This window comes from Sapajus apella, unplaced genomic scaffold, assembly GCF_009761245.1.
Source record: "Sapajus apella isolate SASKATOON/1434 unplaced genomic scaffold, GSC_monkey_1.0 scaffold20, whole genome shotgun sequence".
NCBI lineage: Eukaryota > Metazoa > Chordata > Mammalia > Primates > Cebidae > Sapajus > Sapajus apella.
This window is the reverse complement of record NW_022436960.1, coordinates 11,593,217-11,612,597: the sequence shown is the minus strand read 5'-3', so window position 1 is coordinate 11,612,597 and position 19,381 is coordinate 11,593,217. Positions and strand designations below refer to the sequence as shown.

Sequence of the window (19,381 nt, the reverse complement as noted above, 5' to 3'; positions counted from 1 at the left end):
ATGTTCTACACTTGTATCTGGAACTTAAAGTAAAATAAAAATAAAAATTAAAAACAAAAAAAGCCTGAACTGCCATAGAGACTGCTTTACCCAAATTTTGGTCCATTGCTATTCTTGGATTACCTACTGAGGCAAACAAAGTTCAGCCATGTGAACAGATTGCAATTTTGTCACAAAAATAATTCAGATCCAGCTACCTTTTATAAAATGATGAGTTTGCATTGCTATCTTGTGGCTAGAATTCGAAGGTAAAAGCTATTGGATATTTGTGTATGTATATACATGCTTAGATATGTTTATATGACGTTGATGTATTATATGTCATATCTGGCACACTACCAAACTGGCTTATAAGTAAATGGGTATTCATAAATGAAATCCAAAATCTCTTCAAGTTCACGTAAGTCTGATAAATAAAACTCATTTTAAATATTATTAATAAAATAAACATAGAAATGTATTCAGAATTGTCAGCATACATTTTTGTTTAAGTTTACTGATTAGATATGTTTTGTATTTGCCTCTGCTAGTTATATTTAGGTGTCTAGATTTGGCATAAAAGTTATAAGGCTATAAACCCAGCCAAACAAAATGATCTTTGCATGATTTTTTTTTTTTTTTTTTTTTTTTTTTTTTTTTTTTTGTTCTATCAGATTTTTTTTTGTTCAAAAAAAAAAAAGCCAATTGAATTGTTTTGCAGCTGGAGGCATGAGCAAGGGGAGTCCCCAGGCAGTAAACTCCCCGCGGGTGGGCTGAGGGCTAGGGCTGAGCGTCGGATGGGTCTCCCATTCCCTGTGCTCCCCTGTACAGCAACCTCCCTCCCGGGCTCTGGGGCAGCCTCAGGAGGGGCAGGCTGGGAGGGACTGTTGCAGCTATTCACTTGGGCAGGACGTCAGAGGACTCAGGCACCAGCCTCCCATCGCGGGTCTCAATCTTCTTCACAACCACGGCCTTGGTGGAGCTGGTGCAGCTGAAGGTGGAGCCCGCGCCAGAGCCAAAGCTGGAGCCCAGGCCGTAGCTGAGGCCGGGGCTTGTGAGGCCCCCATAGGCAGAGCTCAGACCACCTGCATAGCCGCTGGTGGTCTTCGTGTGGATACTCATGTTCTGCATCCCAGACTCCAGCCGGCTCTCCTCGCCCTCCAGTAGCTTGCGGTAGGTGGTGATCTTGATGTCCAGGGCCAGTTTGACGTTCATCAGCTCCTGGTAGTCACGCAGCTGCCGTGCCATGTCCTGCTTGGCCTTCTGCAGGGCTTCCTCCAGCTGCTGCTGCTTGGCACGAGCATCCTTGAGTGCCTGCTCCCCGCGATGCTCAGGATCTATAATGGTGGCCTCCAGGGAAGCCCTTTGGCCTTTGAGGCCCTCAATCTCGGCCTGGAGCCGGCTGATGTTCCGGTTCATCTCAGAGATCTCAGTCTTCCTATGCCGCAGGTCATCCCCGTGCTTCCCAGCCAGCTTCTGCAGCTCCTCATACTTGATCTGGTATACGCTCTCCGCCTCAGCCCGGCTGCGTTTGGCGATCTCCTCGTACTGTGCCTTGACCTCAGCGATGATGCTGTCCATGTCCAGGGAGCGGCTGTTGTCCATGGACAGCACCACAGAGGTGCTGGAGATCTGGGACTGCAGCTCCCGGATCTCCTCTTCATACAGCTGCCTGAGGAAGTTGATCTCGTCAGTCAGTCCTTCCAGGCGAGACTCCAGCTCTACCTTGTTCATGTAAGCTTCATCCACATCCTTCTTGATGAGGACAAATTCATTCTCCATCTCTGTACGCTTATTGATCTCTTCCTCATAGTTGTTCTTGAAGTCCTCCACCAGGCCCTGCATGTTGCCAAGCTCTGCCTCCAGCTTCAGCTTCTCCTGGCCCAGAGTCTCCAGCTGCCGCCTCAGGTTGTTGATGTAGCTCTCAAACATGTTGTCCATGTTGCTCCGAGCTGTTTTCTGCTGCTGCAGGGGGCTCCACTTGGTCTCCAGCATCTTGTTCTGCTGCTCCAGGAACCGCACCTTGTTGATGAAGGAAGCAAACTTGTTGTTGAGGGTCTTGATCTGCTCCTTCTCCTGGGTACGCACGGCCTGGATGTTGGGGTCCATGTCCAGCTTAATGGGGTTCAGCAGGCTCTGGTTGATGGTGACGGCGGTGATGCCTCCCAGGCCTATGCTGCTGGCCTCCGCGTAGCCTGCACCCAGGCCACCGCGGAAACCAGTGCTGCTCACTTGGGAGAAGCTCGAGGAGCTGGAGTGGGCACTGGGCCCACTCGTGAAGAAGCGGCTGCTGAAGGCCCCGGGGCCAGTGGTGGACACCCTGTAGGACTTCTGGGTCACCCTGATGGACATGGTGGAGGCAGGAGTGGAAGCAGGCGGGCTGAACCAGGGAGAGATTCCAGAAGGAGCAGAGAAGCTGCTGCTTGCTGTATGATTTTTTTAATAAAGAAGATTAATTTAATATCAGTGGTTCAATACAAACAGCTGAATCTTCTAAGTTGTCAGCAAAATGCCCATGTGTTTAACTTTAAAGTTCTTAGGTGAATCCCTGAAGTTTACAAGCTTTAAAAATGGTTAACAGGAAAATAACTTTAAATGATGACTAGTGCTGTCTAATATCTCAGTTTTCAAAAGTAATCTGGATAAATGATTAAACATGAAAAAATCAAATACATGTAAATGGGTAAATGCTTGCTAGCAAACTTTTTATAAAATTTAAAATCTTAAAATTATTTTGGATGCTCATTTGGATGTCTGGGTCATTTCCAACTAAAAAAGGATTAGGATGTGGGAAAATATAGTTTATAAAACTTGTAGAATTATTTCATCTATAAAATGTTAACATCTGATAAACAGTTCAGGATTTCTTGCTTTCAAAGCTTTCACCAAAGTTTAAAGTTAGTAAAAATAGAAGTACATGTTAATATATAATTCTGTAAGTTGTATTTTTATTAAAAATAATTACATATGAGAAAAGATCTTATATGGTAAATTTCTGTCCCAAAGTAAGTTATTTAAGAAAGAGGTAATATAGGACAAGATAGAAAGGAAGCATTCCACAGATGGCCTATGTCATATGCCATATCCATGGATAGCCTATGTCAGATGTAAGATTTTACATCTTATCAAGATAATTCCTATGCTGTCTTTATTAGATTTTTGATAGCTTAAAAAACCCTGAGATTTAAAAGAGTTAAGGTTTTTACATCCACGTAACCTGCTATGTTGCCCTTAAAGTCTTTTGATTATCACTTTGGTTAAATGAATAACTATTGTTTTACAATGACCTATCATTCTATTTGGACCAAATGTTTTGAGTCTTTTAACATCTTTCACAGATGTCCTCAAAATTAAATCCTAAATTAAGTCTCTGACTTATTTCTTAACGCTCATCAAAGCTATAAAAATCAATCAATGCAAGGTTGTAAATCTTTTTATGGCTTCCAGTCAGGACTCCAGTATCACCACCTCCAGCCTCTTGAAAAGGTCCTTAACGGGGCTATTAACTAATCCATGTGCTGTTAAGTTACAGAGCTTTGACTCCTAGACGCACATATCACATCTAAGAAGACTCTGACTCTGCCAGTATCTGATACCAAACTCAAGTCAACCAAAGCCTCATCTTTAGACCCAGACAAAGGCGACAAAATATACTGCTTTAATAGGACACAAGACAGTCCTGTATTTAAAAACATTAAGATGCATTTACTAATTTTGCCTCTATCTGAATTAATATTTCTTCTGTGCCTTAATTCTAAATAATTTAAATGTTTAGCTACCTGTGAGGTTCCTTTCCTGTCAGTCTTAGAATGGGGCAAGGCTTATGACCATTTTGTTTGAAATGTTGCTAATTATGTTGCTAATTACTTTACCTCCAAAATGGAAACTATCCCATTCTTCCAGGCCCAGGGACTACTGCAGAAGAGGCAGTCACGTGAGATTATAAGGGCTGGTTTTGAGGGATAAACTTTGTTCAGAACCTCCAAATCAAGGACAGACACACAGATGCCTAAACAGCTAAACAAAATGCCTGTGTTTTGCATAACTAATTGCTACAAGCTAAGATTATAGTAGCTCAATGTATAAAATATATACATAAGTCAATTTTACAACTTGGGTTTTTTGGCTTTTGGTTTTTTAGCTCTTACGCTGCTTAAGAGGAATTTTAAGGATTAGTGAGTGCCTGGTCACCTCCATTCTAATCTGGTCTAAACTGTTTAACTGGCTATAAGTCTTTTGACTCTAAGTTTCTTGGCCATAGGTATCCCACTGAAGGGCATGATGAACCTGGGACAGGTAGCCATACCACCCCAGCATTAGTATGGGACAAAGTAAAAGCTTGGCCATTGATACTGCCTCTGGCAGATCTTTACCAAAAAAGAGGAAATATAAGCCAAAAATAAAATACTGAATCTCCCACCAACTGAACAAACCCTCCCCCTTGGCTAAGGGAACCCCAAGAAAAAAACCTTAAAAACTTAATTCCCAACCGTGTTGGTACAGAAAGTCAGACATGCCCTAGAATATTCCCTCCCTTTTATGGTTTAGACACTACAATTGACCAGTATTAATTATCACAAGAGTGACAGAACAGATTATTTATGGCAATAAGCTATCAAATTATAAACATGACCTAAGCCCGTGTCAGACAAGGATTAAGTCTCCCCCCAAGGTAAACGGAGTCATATGTTACATGCATGTTTGTTCAATATGCATGTGTCGGGACCACTTTCATAAATATTCATAGCTCCTCCTATAACTTGTTCAATTCGTGTGTTTAGCCAACCTTTCATCATACCCCCCGGCCCCCTGGGTATGATGGACAATGGAGAACAAGCTTACAAACTTTCTAATTCATATGGGGGGGCATATATTCCATCGTTAACATCTGCCTATCCTCTGATTCAAAAAGACTGATGGTTGCAGGAATGTCAGGGCAAACTGTGACTCACCCCTTCCTACAACTTGTAGATTGTCATCTTAAACTCCTTTCCTTAAAGACAGGAAGAACTAAAGAGATGAACCACACTCTAAAAAAAATTTCATTGCCAAAATATGTCAAGAAAGCAATTTGACTTGTGATAAATTTTTCCCATTGTCTTACTCTGAGTCAAGTTAACACCTCAAAGTGGGTGCAGGTTCAACCCTTTTGAGATTGTTTATGGGAGACTCCCTGGGAGTCCCACCTTTAGACCTAATAAATGAATCAAGAATTAAACAATACATACAACAGTTAGGGAAGACATTACTAACTAGGCATCAGTTTGCTGCTTCCAGGTCCTCATACCCTAGGGGTGAGCCCCTTCACCCTTTCCACTAAGAGTTAAGGTATAGCTAAAGTCTTGGAAAACAACAAGGACCTGACTGGCAGCTAGCCAAAAAGTGGATGGGACCTTATGATGTGCTGCTGACCCTGCATTCATCTGTCAAATTGGCTGGAATTAACCCCTGGATACATCACACTAGGTGAAGGCAGCTCATCCTCAACCTGATACCTCAGACAACCAGCCTGCCTCTTCATGTGAGCCAAGAAAAGACCTAAAGGTGTATTAAAGAAAAAAACACAGAGATAAGTACTATCCTTTTCTTAACATGAACTTCTTAACAAGTTTTGAAGTCATTAGATTATTTATCTCTGGTAAAACTAACCTTTTTTTATTTTATTTTTATTTTTATTTTTTTTGAGATGAAGTTTCGCTCTTGTTACCCAGGCTGGAGTGCAATGGTGCGATCTCAGCTCACCGCAACCTCCGCCTCCTGGGTTCAGGCAATTCTCTTGCCTCAGCCTCCTGAGTAGCTGGGATTACAGGAAGACTAACCTTTTAGCTGAATGGGCACAAATGGTGGCTTCCCTCCAGAACAGAACAGACTGCTGGGTCTGTGGGGAATTGCCCTTTCTTCCACTGCAGGCTTTCCATGGTGCATCCAAGCCACCAACCTAAGTAGTTGATGTCATTTCTATACCTGGTATGGGGCACTTCACCCATTTTCCTTTCATGGCCATAACTCATCTCATTATAAGACTCATGAATTTCCTACTTGCCAGGAAATCAGAAAACATGTTTTTCAACTAAGTTGTGAGCAGGTCAATGTCACCTCTCCCTTGGGATATGCTGTACACAATGGTGTCAAATGGCTGACAGAGGTACAAATACAGGTAATAGGTCAAGCACACCTGTGCACTGAACACCACAACAGCAGTGCACCTCAAGCTGCGACCTGGAACATGGGATAGTTACCTCCCCAGCAATATCATCAAACTCTTCAACTGACTAACAGTTAAACGGCTGGGGTAGCAAAACAACTCCTTCTCGCACAGAGCCAACACTCCATGCTGGGGCTGGCTGTAAGCCTGTGGCACTCACAGTTGGCTCTATGGCAAATGCATCTGGGAGCACCCTTACCTTACAGGATGAATCCTGTTCCATCCAGACTCTGCCTGCCAACTGAGAAAGTACAAACGCCAGACACTGTTGTTGAAAATGGCATCCTGGCGGTTTTACCCACTAGCCATCTTTTCCCCTCAGGCAGTGACCACATATGTAGAATTACAAGTAGAGGCCCTGGCTAAGCATATAGCTGCTGCCTTTAATAACATCCACCATGCCATCACCCTTGTTACTGAAGAAACTTTCAGATTAGGCAAGTGGCATTACAAAACTGTATGGCCCTGGATATCCTGACTGCAGCCTAAAGTGGCACTGTGCATTAAGACTACTGTCTACATATACTAGATTATTCTCACAATATAACCTAAGCTATGCATACATTGGACACTCATATTTTGCTCTAGATGCCTTCTCCCAATAACGGCATGGCTTAGTCAGCCACTTAGTGCATGGAAGACTTTCACATACAGCATGATTGGTATTTTGCTCATTGTCCTCTTCAGCTGCTGCGGATTTTACTGCTGTTGTATACTCTGCAAGGACGCAGGAAAGATGTCCTCAGAAGCTCCTGTGTCCCTGCACCGTAATGCTCCCGCAAATTCCTACTACAAGTCTAGGAACTTGAGAATATTTCCAGCTTCAGGTGGACAAATTCCATTCTGGTACCTTCTAACTATGCTCCTTCTCAGCAGGAAGTAGCCAGATCAACTATGCCACCCATTTTCCATAGAAATGGAATGGAATTTGCACAATGGAAAGTTGTAACCAAGTGGCTTAGGTTAAAAATGCACTTTGAACGTTTTTTTTTTTTTTTTTTTCCTTTCCTGCTTTTAGCCTTGAAAACATACTTTGAAACTCTTGGTTTCCCTCCCTTCCCACCAGACACTCCCTTGCACTGCTGGCTTATCTAATTATGTGCTTGCTAGAAGTTCCAGGGGCTAATTTTGAGACAAATCAGACATGGAGACTCAGCTACAGCATTCCAGAGATTACTTCAAGGAGGTTAGTCTACAACCCCGCCATTGTGGAGATGACACCAGCCTATGCTCCAGGTGGACCATGACTCAAGACAGCCACAAGGACAAGACACACAGACCTTGCACCCAGCATCACCCCTGCATGCCTTCCACCCCAAGTTCCCCTTTTTAAACCCCTCTCCTGAGCCAAAACTTTGGAATGGTCTTTTAAAGGCTGAGCTTGCATTCAGTTACATATATATGTAAAAGTCTCTTGATACAGTATATCTTGAACCAAAATTTACCTTCAAATTTCTCTCTGTTAGCAAAACATCTTTCATTATACCACAATTTTCCTTTCACATAGTCAACCTATATAAATAAAGAAAAATATCACTTAGCCAATATGTAGACTTAAAATTTCTTAGATATAAGATAGAAAAAAACTAAAAAATTTCAAAGGTTGATAGTTCAGGAATGTGAGGCAAATAAAGAGACAAAAACTGTATGCAAATAAAATAAAAGATTGTAGAATGAGGACAAGAAATAAGAATATACATTTTGAACAATGCACAAAAAAGGAATAAAGAGAAATTGCACATGGATTGGCATATGTTAATGGAGGATGCCCTTGTCTATGAACTCTCTTTCAGAAGCTACCAGAAGCCATTAGTCTTTCAGCACAGTTACAATGAGTCACATGTTTATCTTTTATTCCTCATTAGTGGCAGCTGGGTAGCTTTCCCAGAAGCCTGACAGCAGCAAGATGCAACAGGAAAAGGGCTTTGAAAATTGGTCATGAGAGAGAAGCTTCAAATATATTGAATATGTTGGATATTGATGTTGGATATTAATTAAATGCAACAGTTGGAGATTATTTTATTATAGGAAGATTCTGACCTTCAAATATCTGTTGGGACATAAGAAGACTTTCTTACTTTTTTATAGACCAATAATAAAATCTGTCTGATCTGTGTGCAAAAGCCTTCGCTGCTATCTAATGATCAAACTTGAACACATGAGGAGTCACTTCTTTTTTTTTTTTTAATTGAGAAGGAGTCTCACTCTGTTGCCCAGGTCCAGTGGTATGATCTAGGCTCACTGCAAGCTCTGCCTCCCAGGTTCAAGTGATTCTCCTGCCTCCACCTCCCAAGTAGCTGGGATTACAGGCACATAACACCATGCCTGGCTAATTTTTTTTGTATTTTAGTAGAGATGGGATTTCACCATGTTGGCCAGGCTGGTCTTGAACTCCTCACCTCAAGTGATCCACCCACCCTGGCCTCCCAAAGTGTTGGCATTACAGGCGTGAGCCACCACACCAACCGAGGAGTCACTTCTATGTATGTACGTATGTATGTTTGTATTGATATGGGGTCCTGGCTCTGTCACCCAGACTAAAGTGCAGTGGTATGATAGTAGCTCAACTCCAGCTTCCAACTCTTCAACTTAAGCAATCCTCCCGCCTCAGCCTCCCAAATAGCTGGGACCAGAGATACGCACCACCATGCCTGAGTAATTTTTTAATTGTTTGAGAGAAAGGATTCTAACTATATTGCCCTGGTCTAGAACTCCTGATCTTAAGCAATTCTCCCACTTTGGCCTTGTAAAGCAGTGGAATTATGGGCATGAGCCACTGTGCATGGCCATCAACAATTTTTTTTAAGTATCTACATTGTGCCATGTACTGTACTGAGATTTTTCATATGTAATGTTACTTAATCACCTAAGAGGTAGTATATATTGTTATGCTTATCCTAAGAGGTAGATATTGTTATGCTCATTTTAAAATGAAGAAATTGAGGTTCAGAGAGTTACACAACTTGTTCAAAGTTTTATGTCACATGGCTAAGTTAGTCCAAAATTTGAATCCAGTCTGTCTTCATTTATTCACTCAGTGACTCAACAAATATTCATCGAGACTGCCTATGTGCAAGGCTGTGTGGTAACTTACCAGGGCACAATAGTAAGTAAGATAGGCCTTGACTGGAACCTAAAATCTTGTGAGGCTAGTTTGAAGCTTAACAGACAAAATAGGGTGATAATGATAGGAATTTGTGTTGAGAACAGGAGAGTGCACAGGAGGAGCACCTTGGTGGTCAGGAAGGGATTTCTGAAGAATGCTGAAATTCTCTAAGTGAAATAGAAGGAGGGAGTGCATGCTAAGAAGACAAAACATGTTATGCAAAGGAGTCGAGGTGTGAGAAATGCTGGCGGGTTCAGGGCAGGTGAGTGGTTTAGCCTGGCCGGGCAGGATGGCTGCAGGTGGAGGCAGGCACGCTCAGGCTGAAGCAGAAAGTATTTTGTGACTCACAAGAATTTCAATTTTATCCTTAAAGAAGTGATCCATATTCCTTGCTGTTGCCACTAAACAGATTTTGGTGGATAACTAACAGATTTTACCTCATGCCAAATCCCCAGTTTAGGGATCTTATACTTCCTATTACCTTTGTCTGGAAATGCTCTGTCAAAATAATTGCTCCAAGTCATTCAAGTTTCTGCTTAAATTTCATCTCTTTGAAAAGGCCTGCTTTAATCACCCTATTTAAAATAGAATATTATCTTCCCCTAACTCTTTCTCTTACCCTGCTTTAATTTCAACAAGCACTTATCACTATCTAAGATCACGTTATATATTTGTTTATGTATTTTTTAATGGTCTAGCCCCCTCAGTAGAAAGTGAAGCTATATGAGAGTAGGGACTTTGTCTTGTTCACTATGGAATCCCTCTTGTCTGAACAATAATGGAATACAGGAAGTGCTCAACAAATATTTGTTGAGTGAATGAGATTTACTGAATGAATAAATCAAGTATTCACTCATTCAACTACCTGCCCAAACACCCACATATATCTCATTCTTAACACCTTTGCTTCAGTCATTAGTAAAAGAGGACTTATCCAAAGGTAGATCCTAATAACCCTTAAAAATAATTCACTCTCCCCCTTCCCTCCACTCCCCAATCCCAGTACCTCACTATCTTTGGAACCCTGTATTTCCCCTTTCCCTCATCACTACCAACCATCCTTGAGTTTTACTAAGATATTTTAGTTTAATAGGATTTATCATAATATCCCTGCGAATTGTAAAAACCTCCATGAAGGGCAATTTGTGATTATTTTTTAATGTTGCATAAGTATTTACCCCTTGATCTCCCAATCCAAGTTCTAGGATGTATTATACCTATATATCTGGACACATACAATTTCTAGGTACAAAATTATTAATGGCAGCATTGTTTGTAATAGCAAAATATTGGGTAATTACCCAAGCTTCCATCAATGGATGATAATGTAAACTCTGGTTAGTTCATACAATGGAATACTTGAAGTTGTAAAAAAGAAACAAAAAAGAAAAGAAAAAGAGGCTATTCTCCATTTATTAATATGGATTTTTTCCCTGTGATTTGTTGATAAGTGAAGAAAATAATTTAGCATACTTTGTATATGGTATAAGAAAGTGAAGAAAAGAATATATATTCATAATTATTTGAATTTCCATTAGAAAACACTGAAATGTCAAGGCAAAAGTAATAATCTAGGAATAAGTAAAAGAAAGAAAAAAAAACACTGAAATGATATAAAATTAAAAAAAATGATTACCTGTAAGGGATGGAAAAATCAGGGCGAATACACATAGAGGTGGGACAGACTTCTCAGTGTATATCTTTATGTAACTTTTTTAGTTTTTAACTATGTGAATATACTACCTATTTGAACATCGTAATTTTTAAGTATTGAAAATTCTCATTTCCCTTGCAACATGTCCTTTCTTGCTATAGGCTGTGTGGGAGGTGGGGCCTTTGGGAGGTGATAAGGTGAATAGAATTAATACCCTTATTTGAGGTGGGGGTGATTCAGTGAATCAAATTAGTGTCCTTATAAAAGAGAACCCAGGGAGATCCCTTGCCCCTCAGCCATGTGAGGACACAGTGAACAGATGGCTATCTATGATCCAGGAAAGCAGCCCTAACCAGACACTGAATCTGCCTGCACCTTTATCTTGGACTGTCTAGTCTCCAGAACTGTGAGAATTAAATTTGTGCTCTGTATAAGCCACCCAGTCTATGGAAACTTTGCTACAGCAGCCCAAATTGGCTAGGATGTCTTTGTTCAAACATCCTTTTCTAGGCTGGGTGTAGTGACTCAGGCATGTAATTCCAACACTTTGTGTGGCTAAGGCAGATGGATCACCCAAGGTCAGGAGTTTGAGACTAGCTTTACTAAACTGGTGAAACCCCATCTCTACTAAAAACACAAAAATTAGCTGGGCATGGTGGCACACGCCTGTAATCCCAGCTACTCAAGAGATGACTGAGGTAGGAGAATCACTTGAACCCAGGAGGTAGAGGTTGCAGTGAGCCAAGACTGCCACTGCACTCCAGCTTGGGTGACAGAGGGAGACTCCATCTCAAAAAAAAAAAAAAAAAGAAATCCTTATCTAGTACTCCATTTTGACTTATACAGATAGACAGAAAACACATGAATAAATATAAGATAAAATGAGAGAAACAGCCAAGTATTTCTTATCACTAGTCCTCTCCTCATTTTTTTCCCCTTTATTGAAATGTCTGTTCTTTTTCGTTTGTTTTATTAAAGTTCTTTCTTGAGTATTTTCCTTAGTTGGGATAACCAGGTCATATACTCTCTTAATCTGAAAGATGAATAATCTCTTGGCTGGAAACAGAAATTTTGGACTTTGGTTCTTTTGTCTTAACTTGACTGTAGATGTTGATTTCTCTGTCTTGAACCTTCTACTGTTGTATAAACAAAATCTAATACCAGTGAGGTATATTTTGCTTTTGCTCTTTCTGTTTGGATACTTGTAATATTTCCTCCTTAACCTTATAATTGAGTAATATTCCTTGGATATGCCTACATTTTTTCAGTGCTCCCTGGAATTTAGTGGATTGTAATACATAGTCTTGGACCTTTCTTAATCTCAGTTAATCTTCTTCTATTTGTTGTTGTTGTTGTTGTTGTTATTCACTGTCTTCTATCTGTTCCTTTAAAAATACATCTGAAAACTCTTTTGCTCATCTGTGCCGTTGTGATTTCTAGCCATGTTCCTTAGACGGTTTAAGTTTCTTCATCTTGGTCTTCCATGCCACTACTCTGTATTTAAACAGTGGCTATTCTGTCCTTCAGTTTATTCCAGTTTTAATGGAAATTTTGATATTTAGTCCCAGGAAGTATTTTGATACTGCACTTGAAGCTCTTTATCAGTATTGACTATGTTCAAAGCACACTTAAGGTAGCTACCTTAAGTGTTCAAAGCACTTATACAAATATTTATTGAGGCTGCCTACCTGCAAGGCCATATGGTAATGTATCAGGATACAATAGTAAATAAGACAGGCTTTGACCGGAACCTAAAATCTTGTGAGGCTAGTCTGGGGGCTCAACAGACAAAATAGGGTGATAATGGTAAATTATCTAATACCTCAGTGCCAATGACAGTAATCACAGAGTAGGTGCTTATTGGGTATTTGTGAAATGATTTTATTTAAAAATGTTCTTGTTCAATTGTTGCCTCATCCACCAGCGACTCTAGTATTATTCTAATGATCTTTGCTCTCAGAATGCCAGGCTACCTTAGGTGTGCTTTGAAGAGAGGGCTCAGGTATGTTTTGTGGAGCACCTCAAATTTTGACAACTTGAATAATAGCTGCCATGCCACCGGCTCAGAACCAGAAGGGGCTCCCCTCTTTCCAGGTCTCCTTCAACTTGCCCACCTCAGGCACAGGGAGAATGCTGCCCTCCTGGTAGGCTCATCTCCAGCCTCACCCTCAGCCACACTCCCAAAACTAAGAGAACCCTTCCTTAGGAGTTTGCGGAGCTCTGCCAGCCAAACTCCCTCGAGAATACTTCACCTTCTAATCCTCTAATCTCGGCTCTGTGTTGCCAAGCACTTTGTTCTCAGGTAACCCATGAGCGAGGTAACCATATGCCAGGTCTCCTCAGTGAGATTTCTCAAAGCTGCCCAGTGGGATCCAATGATCCCAGCTGCCCAGTGGCCCCAGCAGCCTTTTGACTTAGCAGGGCAGGTAGGCTGAAGATAGACATTAAAGGGAGTTAAAGGTCATCGTCTCCTCCATCCATTTACTTTACTTTTGGTGTGATTCTTCTTTAGGTGTAGCTTTTTAAAATATATGTTGGTTTTTCTTAAGTTTTCTATAATGTTCCTTTCTACTTATTGTAATTGCTGACACATTTAGATTTATTTCTACTGTTTTACCTTTTAGTTTGTTTTCTATTCTTTTACCTTTATCTCTCCTTTCCCTTCCTTTTTGTAGAATGAATCGATCATTCTTTAATCCTGTTTTCCTTCCTCAGGTGGTTTGGAAGCTTTAGGTTGTATTCTTTTTGTTTTATTATAGTTTTTTGGTAATTATCCTTGAATTCTTAACACATATACTGAATTGTACATTTTTCTAACAAATCCTTAACTTATTCCCCATATTGGTTCTCCTGACAAAGATTTTAAATACTTTATTATCCACTGAAAACTATTGCCATTTCTCTTTGTTATACTGTCTAGAGTTTTGGTTCCATCCAATTATTAAACACAAAATGTATAAATTATGTTTTATTTATTTTTATTTTTATTTTGAGACAGAGTCTTGCTCTGTCACCCAGACTGGAGTGCAGTAGCACGATTTTGACTCACTGTAACCTCAGGTGATCCACCGGCCTCAGCCTCCCAAAGTGCTGGGATTATAGGCATGGGCTACCACATCTGGCCATAACTTATTTTTTATACCAATTATATTCTTTGAACACACATTTACTGTACTAAGTACAGACTTTGTGTCAGGTGCCTTTCTAGACACTGGGATCTAGTAGTGAACAGCATAGACAAGGCTTCTGTTCTCCCAGGTCTTAGAACTTACATTCCAGTTTTCCTCATTGCTTCTAGCATCCTACTACTTCATGGGGATTTCTGGATGTAAACCCTCCCAATGTCTTTAGGTATGATAATTTTCTTTTCACTCTCATTCTTGAATTACATAGTTTAGCTAGGTATGGAATTTTATTTTGACAGTTATTTCCCTCTGTTCTTTATAATATAAATCATTTTTGCCTATCTGGCTCTCTCTGTTCTCTGCTTTACTTTTCCTCTGATTAGTATAATTAGTCAGTTCTATTTGCTTCCTAAGAAATAAATGTTCCTTCCTCATAGACAGTGTGAATGTAGGTATATGTGCAAATGCACATATGCACACAGACTGGAGCCTGAACAATCTAAGATAAAGGTGGAGGCAGAATCAGTGCTTGGTAAAGGCTGCCTTCCTGGTCAATAGCCATCTGCTCACTCTATGAGGACAGAATAGGGAGGGCTTATGGCAAATGGCTAGGAACACTCATGATTTCATTTGTGGTTTTCCAACTGAAGCATTACCTAGTTCATTAATCACAAAACTTGACTTTTTAACATACAGGGGAGATAATCAATGAAATAAAATCCCTCAAAAGGTCAGAAGCAAACCAGTGACTAGATTATATGACATTTTTGTGCAAGTTAGAAAAGGTACCCTTTTCTCCAGGTAGGACAGATTTACACTGGAGTAGATGGACTGGGGAGTAAAGCATTAGCCAGATCCCAGCCCTTTACTCTCTTTAATCACATGCCCTCGTGCAGAATCCAACCTGAACAACCATAGCTAGTCTGGACATAGCATATGAGAGGGGGTGGGGGTGGCCTCTGAAACAAGGAGGAGGACTTCTTCCTTTGAAGCAGAAGAGGAGAGCACTGCTTAATGGTTGCTGCAATACATATTATATATATAATGTATATATAATATATGCTACAAATTTAGATATGTAAATAAATATATTTTGTTTAAGCTATAAGTAATATAGTAACTGGAATAACTTATACTGTGAATTATTGTCTTACATCTCATCTCAAGTCACCAAGTAAATACATATCTTCTAACCAGCCCTGGGAAATGTAAAGCTTCTTACCCTTTCAAAACCACAAAAGTCTGCCCTGGAAAACTAGAAGAAAAAAAGAAACTTTAATTTTTGCTTGCATATCAGAAGGCCTAACAAAACATAGCAATTTAAATTATACCAAAGGAAATAAACCATATAAATCCCCTGAAAAAATTTATACGAAAATTATATGTTTTTTCTATCCCAGCAGTTAAGATAGCCAAACACTAAAAGCAGTCTCTGATGTAGTTTATACAATATTCTAGGAATTTCCCCATCAGTCTTTGCCTCATTTTGTTGTTTTATTAATTTACTTATACCTTAGTGTGATTCCAGAAAGGATTTGAGAAGAAAACCATGCCTTTCAATGATTTAAGCGGAGGAAGTAAGAAGTGTGCAGGCATAGACAAGTCTGCCACCCACCTGGGTTTAGGAAGGCAGACTCTCAGCCTATTATTTTCTCCCTTGTCACTCTGTTTCTTCTGCCCAGCCCAGGGCAGTCTGGAGATCAAGACTTACAATATACAATCCCTGTCTACTTCTCTGCACTTTGAATTTAACCCGTTGTAGCATTCTTGTTTCAACTCTCTGTTTTAGCAATTACTTAATAAGCACATTAAAAAAAAAAAAAAAAAAAACCAGATCTACTAGGCATCTGAGCAACAAATGGTACTTCCTCAGAGATGGTGAGGAAGGTTCGGATATATGTGAACATTCTTATACCCGAAGAAGGATAATAATTACCACGTATAAGAAATATCTGCCTCTCAACCAATACCATTTAATATCTGCCTCTCAACCAATACCATTTCCCCTTCTTTACTTTCCTCTATCGTTTCTCCTACTGATCCCAAGTCTTTATTGCTGGTCTCCTCTCTGTTGTAGTAATTTTTGAGAGGTATTTGTTAACATGTTTAAGAATTTTATGGTATGCATATAAACTATCTTCACCTAAATGTGTATTTCCCTTCTCTCAATCCCAACACTTATGTTACATTTCACTTATGTTACTTTGTAATACTGTATTTGGATTTATAAATTACCTTAAAGCATTTGGGTAACATATATAGCTATAAATAAATTGATCAATCAATAGATAGGTAGAAGATCTTTTCTCCATGTATATATTTAAAACTTACTATCAATTTGTTCAGGAATAAAACTAGCACCATTTCCAAATTATATATTGAATACTACAAGGCAAAGGAAAAAGTTGCTGTATTATGCTTTTCAAAAGAAAGAAGCATTTAATTTTAAGATATACCACACATAACTCAAATATTAAATATTTCTTTTTGTGTCACAGAAGATATTTAAGGTTAGCTATTAGTTACAAAGCAATTTACATACCAATAAGTGGCGGTCTGATGGATAACGAAGATCTTCACTTACAAAAAGGCCCAAAGAGGTGAGGACGACTAAAAAACGATTTGTTAAAACCATATCCACCACTGAAAGGCCTTCGTGTTCTAAAGGAAGAAATCATACCATGGATTAAAAAGGAAGAAAAAAATGAGCTCCTTAGCGAAGCAAAGACATTTTATAGATATTAATCAAATATTGATATGTTAAATGCTCAAGATGAAGGCAATGTTAGAGGAGTTACCTTCGTTAAGGTGGGAATAGATAGTCTCTGTCATGTTAATCCATGTGATACCACCATAATGCCAAAATCCAGAAAAGGTTATGCCTATGTAAACACCTACCATGAAAGAAAAGAAAAATTAAGGCCAGGCAACTTTACAAATCGAGTCACTCTATTGTGTGGTGTTAGGCCTTCAGGGGCAAGAGCCTGAGCCAGTTCTATCTTCCAACCTGTTGTCCTTTCTTGCCTCAACTCCTTGCCGGCACTTCGATCTCACTTCCCCAAGCATTGTAAAGATCAAGTAACTTCAAGGTACACCACAGAATATTAGCCAACTATCTAGAGGAGGAGGAGGTCCTGTCCAGACCTGCTATTCACAGAACAGCATAAGAAAAGGAGCCAACTCTCTATCTGGGTTGACACAGTGTAGCATATGGACAGCAGAGAGGGAAAGAGCACAATTATTAGGTTCATGCAAAAGTAATCACAGTTTTTGCCATTAAAAGTAATTGCAAAAACCGTGATTACTTTTGTAGCACCTAGTCAAACTAAATGAATTATATAGAAGCAGACTGTGAGTCATTAAGAAGTAAAAGAGATTTGGGTAAGGTTATTTGTCTATCCCTATACTGATGCATGCTGTTTTAATTTATTGCTTTATAATAAGTCATGCTAGGACAAATTTTTGATCTTTTTATTTTCTCTAAAATTATGTTTGCTATTCATGGTGTTTCATTCTCCCATATGAATTTGGGTTTGGCTTGTCAATTTCCAGAGCCTCCCTTGCCCAAAAAAGAAAATACACACACACACACACACACACACACACACCAAAAACATTGTTATAATTTTTCTTGGAATTATATTGAATTGATTGATAAATTTAGAGATACTTAATATCTTTATAATATCTGAAGTTTCTGCTTATAAATGTCTCACTTATTTTGGTCTTTTTTTAATGACCTTCATTAAAGCTTTATATTTCTACACAATAGGCCTTGCAATTCCTTTTTTTATTACTGGGGTACTTTTTGGGATTTCTTACCTTATTAATAGGATTGTTAAAATTATAATATTTAATTAATACTTGGTGAAATGGTTTTCATACGTTGTTATTCTATCTCACAACCTTCTAGCATGTCCATATTTGTTCTTAGTTTTTCTACAGATCTTTTCGGATTTTTATGTAGGTATACATATTATCTCTGAGTAATAAAATTTTGTTTCTTATTTTTTAATTTTTTAGTTTACTGATTTTCCTTTATATTCACTGAATTTGGGGTCTAGGAGGTCATGAATTAGCTAGCAACAATAATTAGAATAATACTATTAGTAGTAGAAATGTGTAGTGACATTGTGATGTTGTGATATAATAGGAAATATATATTTGGTTTCTGTCCTGGCTCCTGATACAGAACTCCTAAAATCCTATCATTTCCTGCATGATGGGGTGCTAGGAACATCCTTTGTTCTAACATTTTGTCTTTGACCCCAGTTCCTAATACAGAGCCCCTAAATTCCTTGGAATTTCCTGGGTGATGGGATTGTCTTTTGTTCTAATGAAGCAACTCTTGACAGACTCCCAGATAGCTTTAAGATGTGGGCCGGGTGCGGTGGCTCAAGCCTGTAATCCCAGCACTTTGGGAGGCCGAGGCGGGTGGATCACGAGGTCAAGAGACTGAGACCATCCTGGTCAACATGGTGAAACCCCGTCTCTACTAAAAATACAAAAAATTAGCTGGGCATGGTGGCGCGTGCCTGTAATCCCAGCTACTCAGGAGGCTGAGGCAGGAGAATTGCCTGAACCCAGGAGGCGGAGGCTGCGGTGAGCCGAGATCGCGCCATTGCACTCCAGCCTGGGTAACAAGAGCGAAACTCCGTCTAAAAAAAAAAAAAAATGTGGGCTGGTCGCCAGTAAAAGCAAGCCACGATTAGAAACTTAGAGCTTTCAGCCCCACAGCACATCTCCCAGGAAGTGGGGAGGGGCTGGAGACTGAATAAATAATTGATCATGCCTATGTGATAAAGCTTCCATAAAAATCCTTACAGTGCAGGTTTTGGAATGCTAAAACACATCTACCTACCAGGAGTGTGGCGTGACAAGTCCACGGGGACAGAAGCTCCTTTTCTGGGAATCTTCTGGACCTTGCCCAATGTACTTCTTTATCTGTTTACTGTATCCTTTGTAATGTCCTTTATAATAAACTGGCAAACCTAATAAATGTTCCCCTGAGTTCTGCGGGCTGTTACAGCAAATTATTGAACTCAAAGAAGGGGTTGTGGGACCCCCCCAATTTATAATTAGTCGATTAGAACTACAACGTGGGACTTGTGACTGGCATTTGAATTGGGGGACAGTCTTGTGGTCTTGCGGGACTGAGCCCTTAATCTGTTGTTGGGGTGGGGGTCTGTGCTAACTCCAGATAGCTAGTGCCAGAATTGAATTAAATCATAGGATACCTACTCAGTCATCCACAGAAAACTGGAGAATTACTTGGTGTGGAAAATCCATACATTTGGTGTTAGAGTGTCATG

At 39.7% G+C, this 19,381-nt stretch overlaps 1 protein-coding gene and 1 pseudogene across 2 annotated transcripts in view; both read right to left on the bottom strand.

Moving 5' to 3' along the window:
* The window catches only part of CATSPERB (cation channel sperm associated auxiliary subunit beta), a 179,653-nt gene that overhangs the window by 99,797 nt on the left and 60,475 nt on the right, over positions 1-19,381 (bottom strand). The window contains 4 exon segments of the mRNA XM_032287619.1: positions 7,630-7,696; positions 15,292-15,324; positions 16,612-16,730; positions 16,868-16,963. Of these exon segments, the coding sequence (XP_032143510.1) occupies positions 7,630-7,696; positions 15,292-15,324; positions 16,612-16,730; positions 16,868-16,963 (315 nt within the window).
* Positions 872-18,265, bottom strand: LOC116557871 (annotated as a pseudogene). The gene is made up of 3 exons (XR_004271737.1): positions 18,260-18,265; positions 11,729-11,733; positions 872-2,405 (listed from the first exon to the last, which is right to left on the bottom strand). The product of XR_004271737.1 is annotated as a keratin, type II cytoskeletal 8 pseudogene (transcript).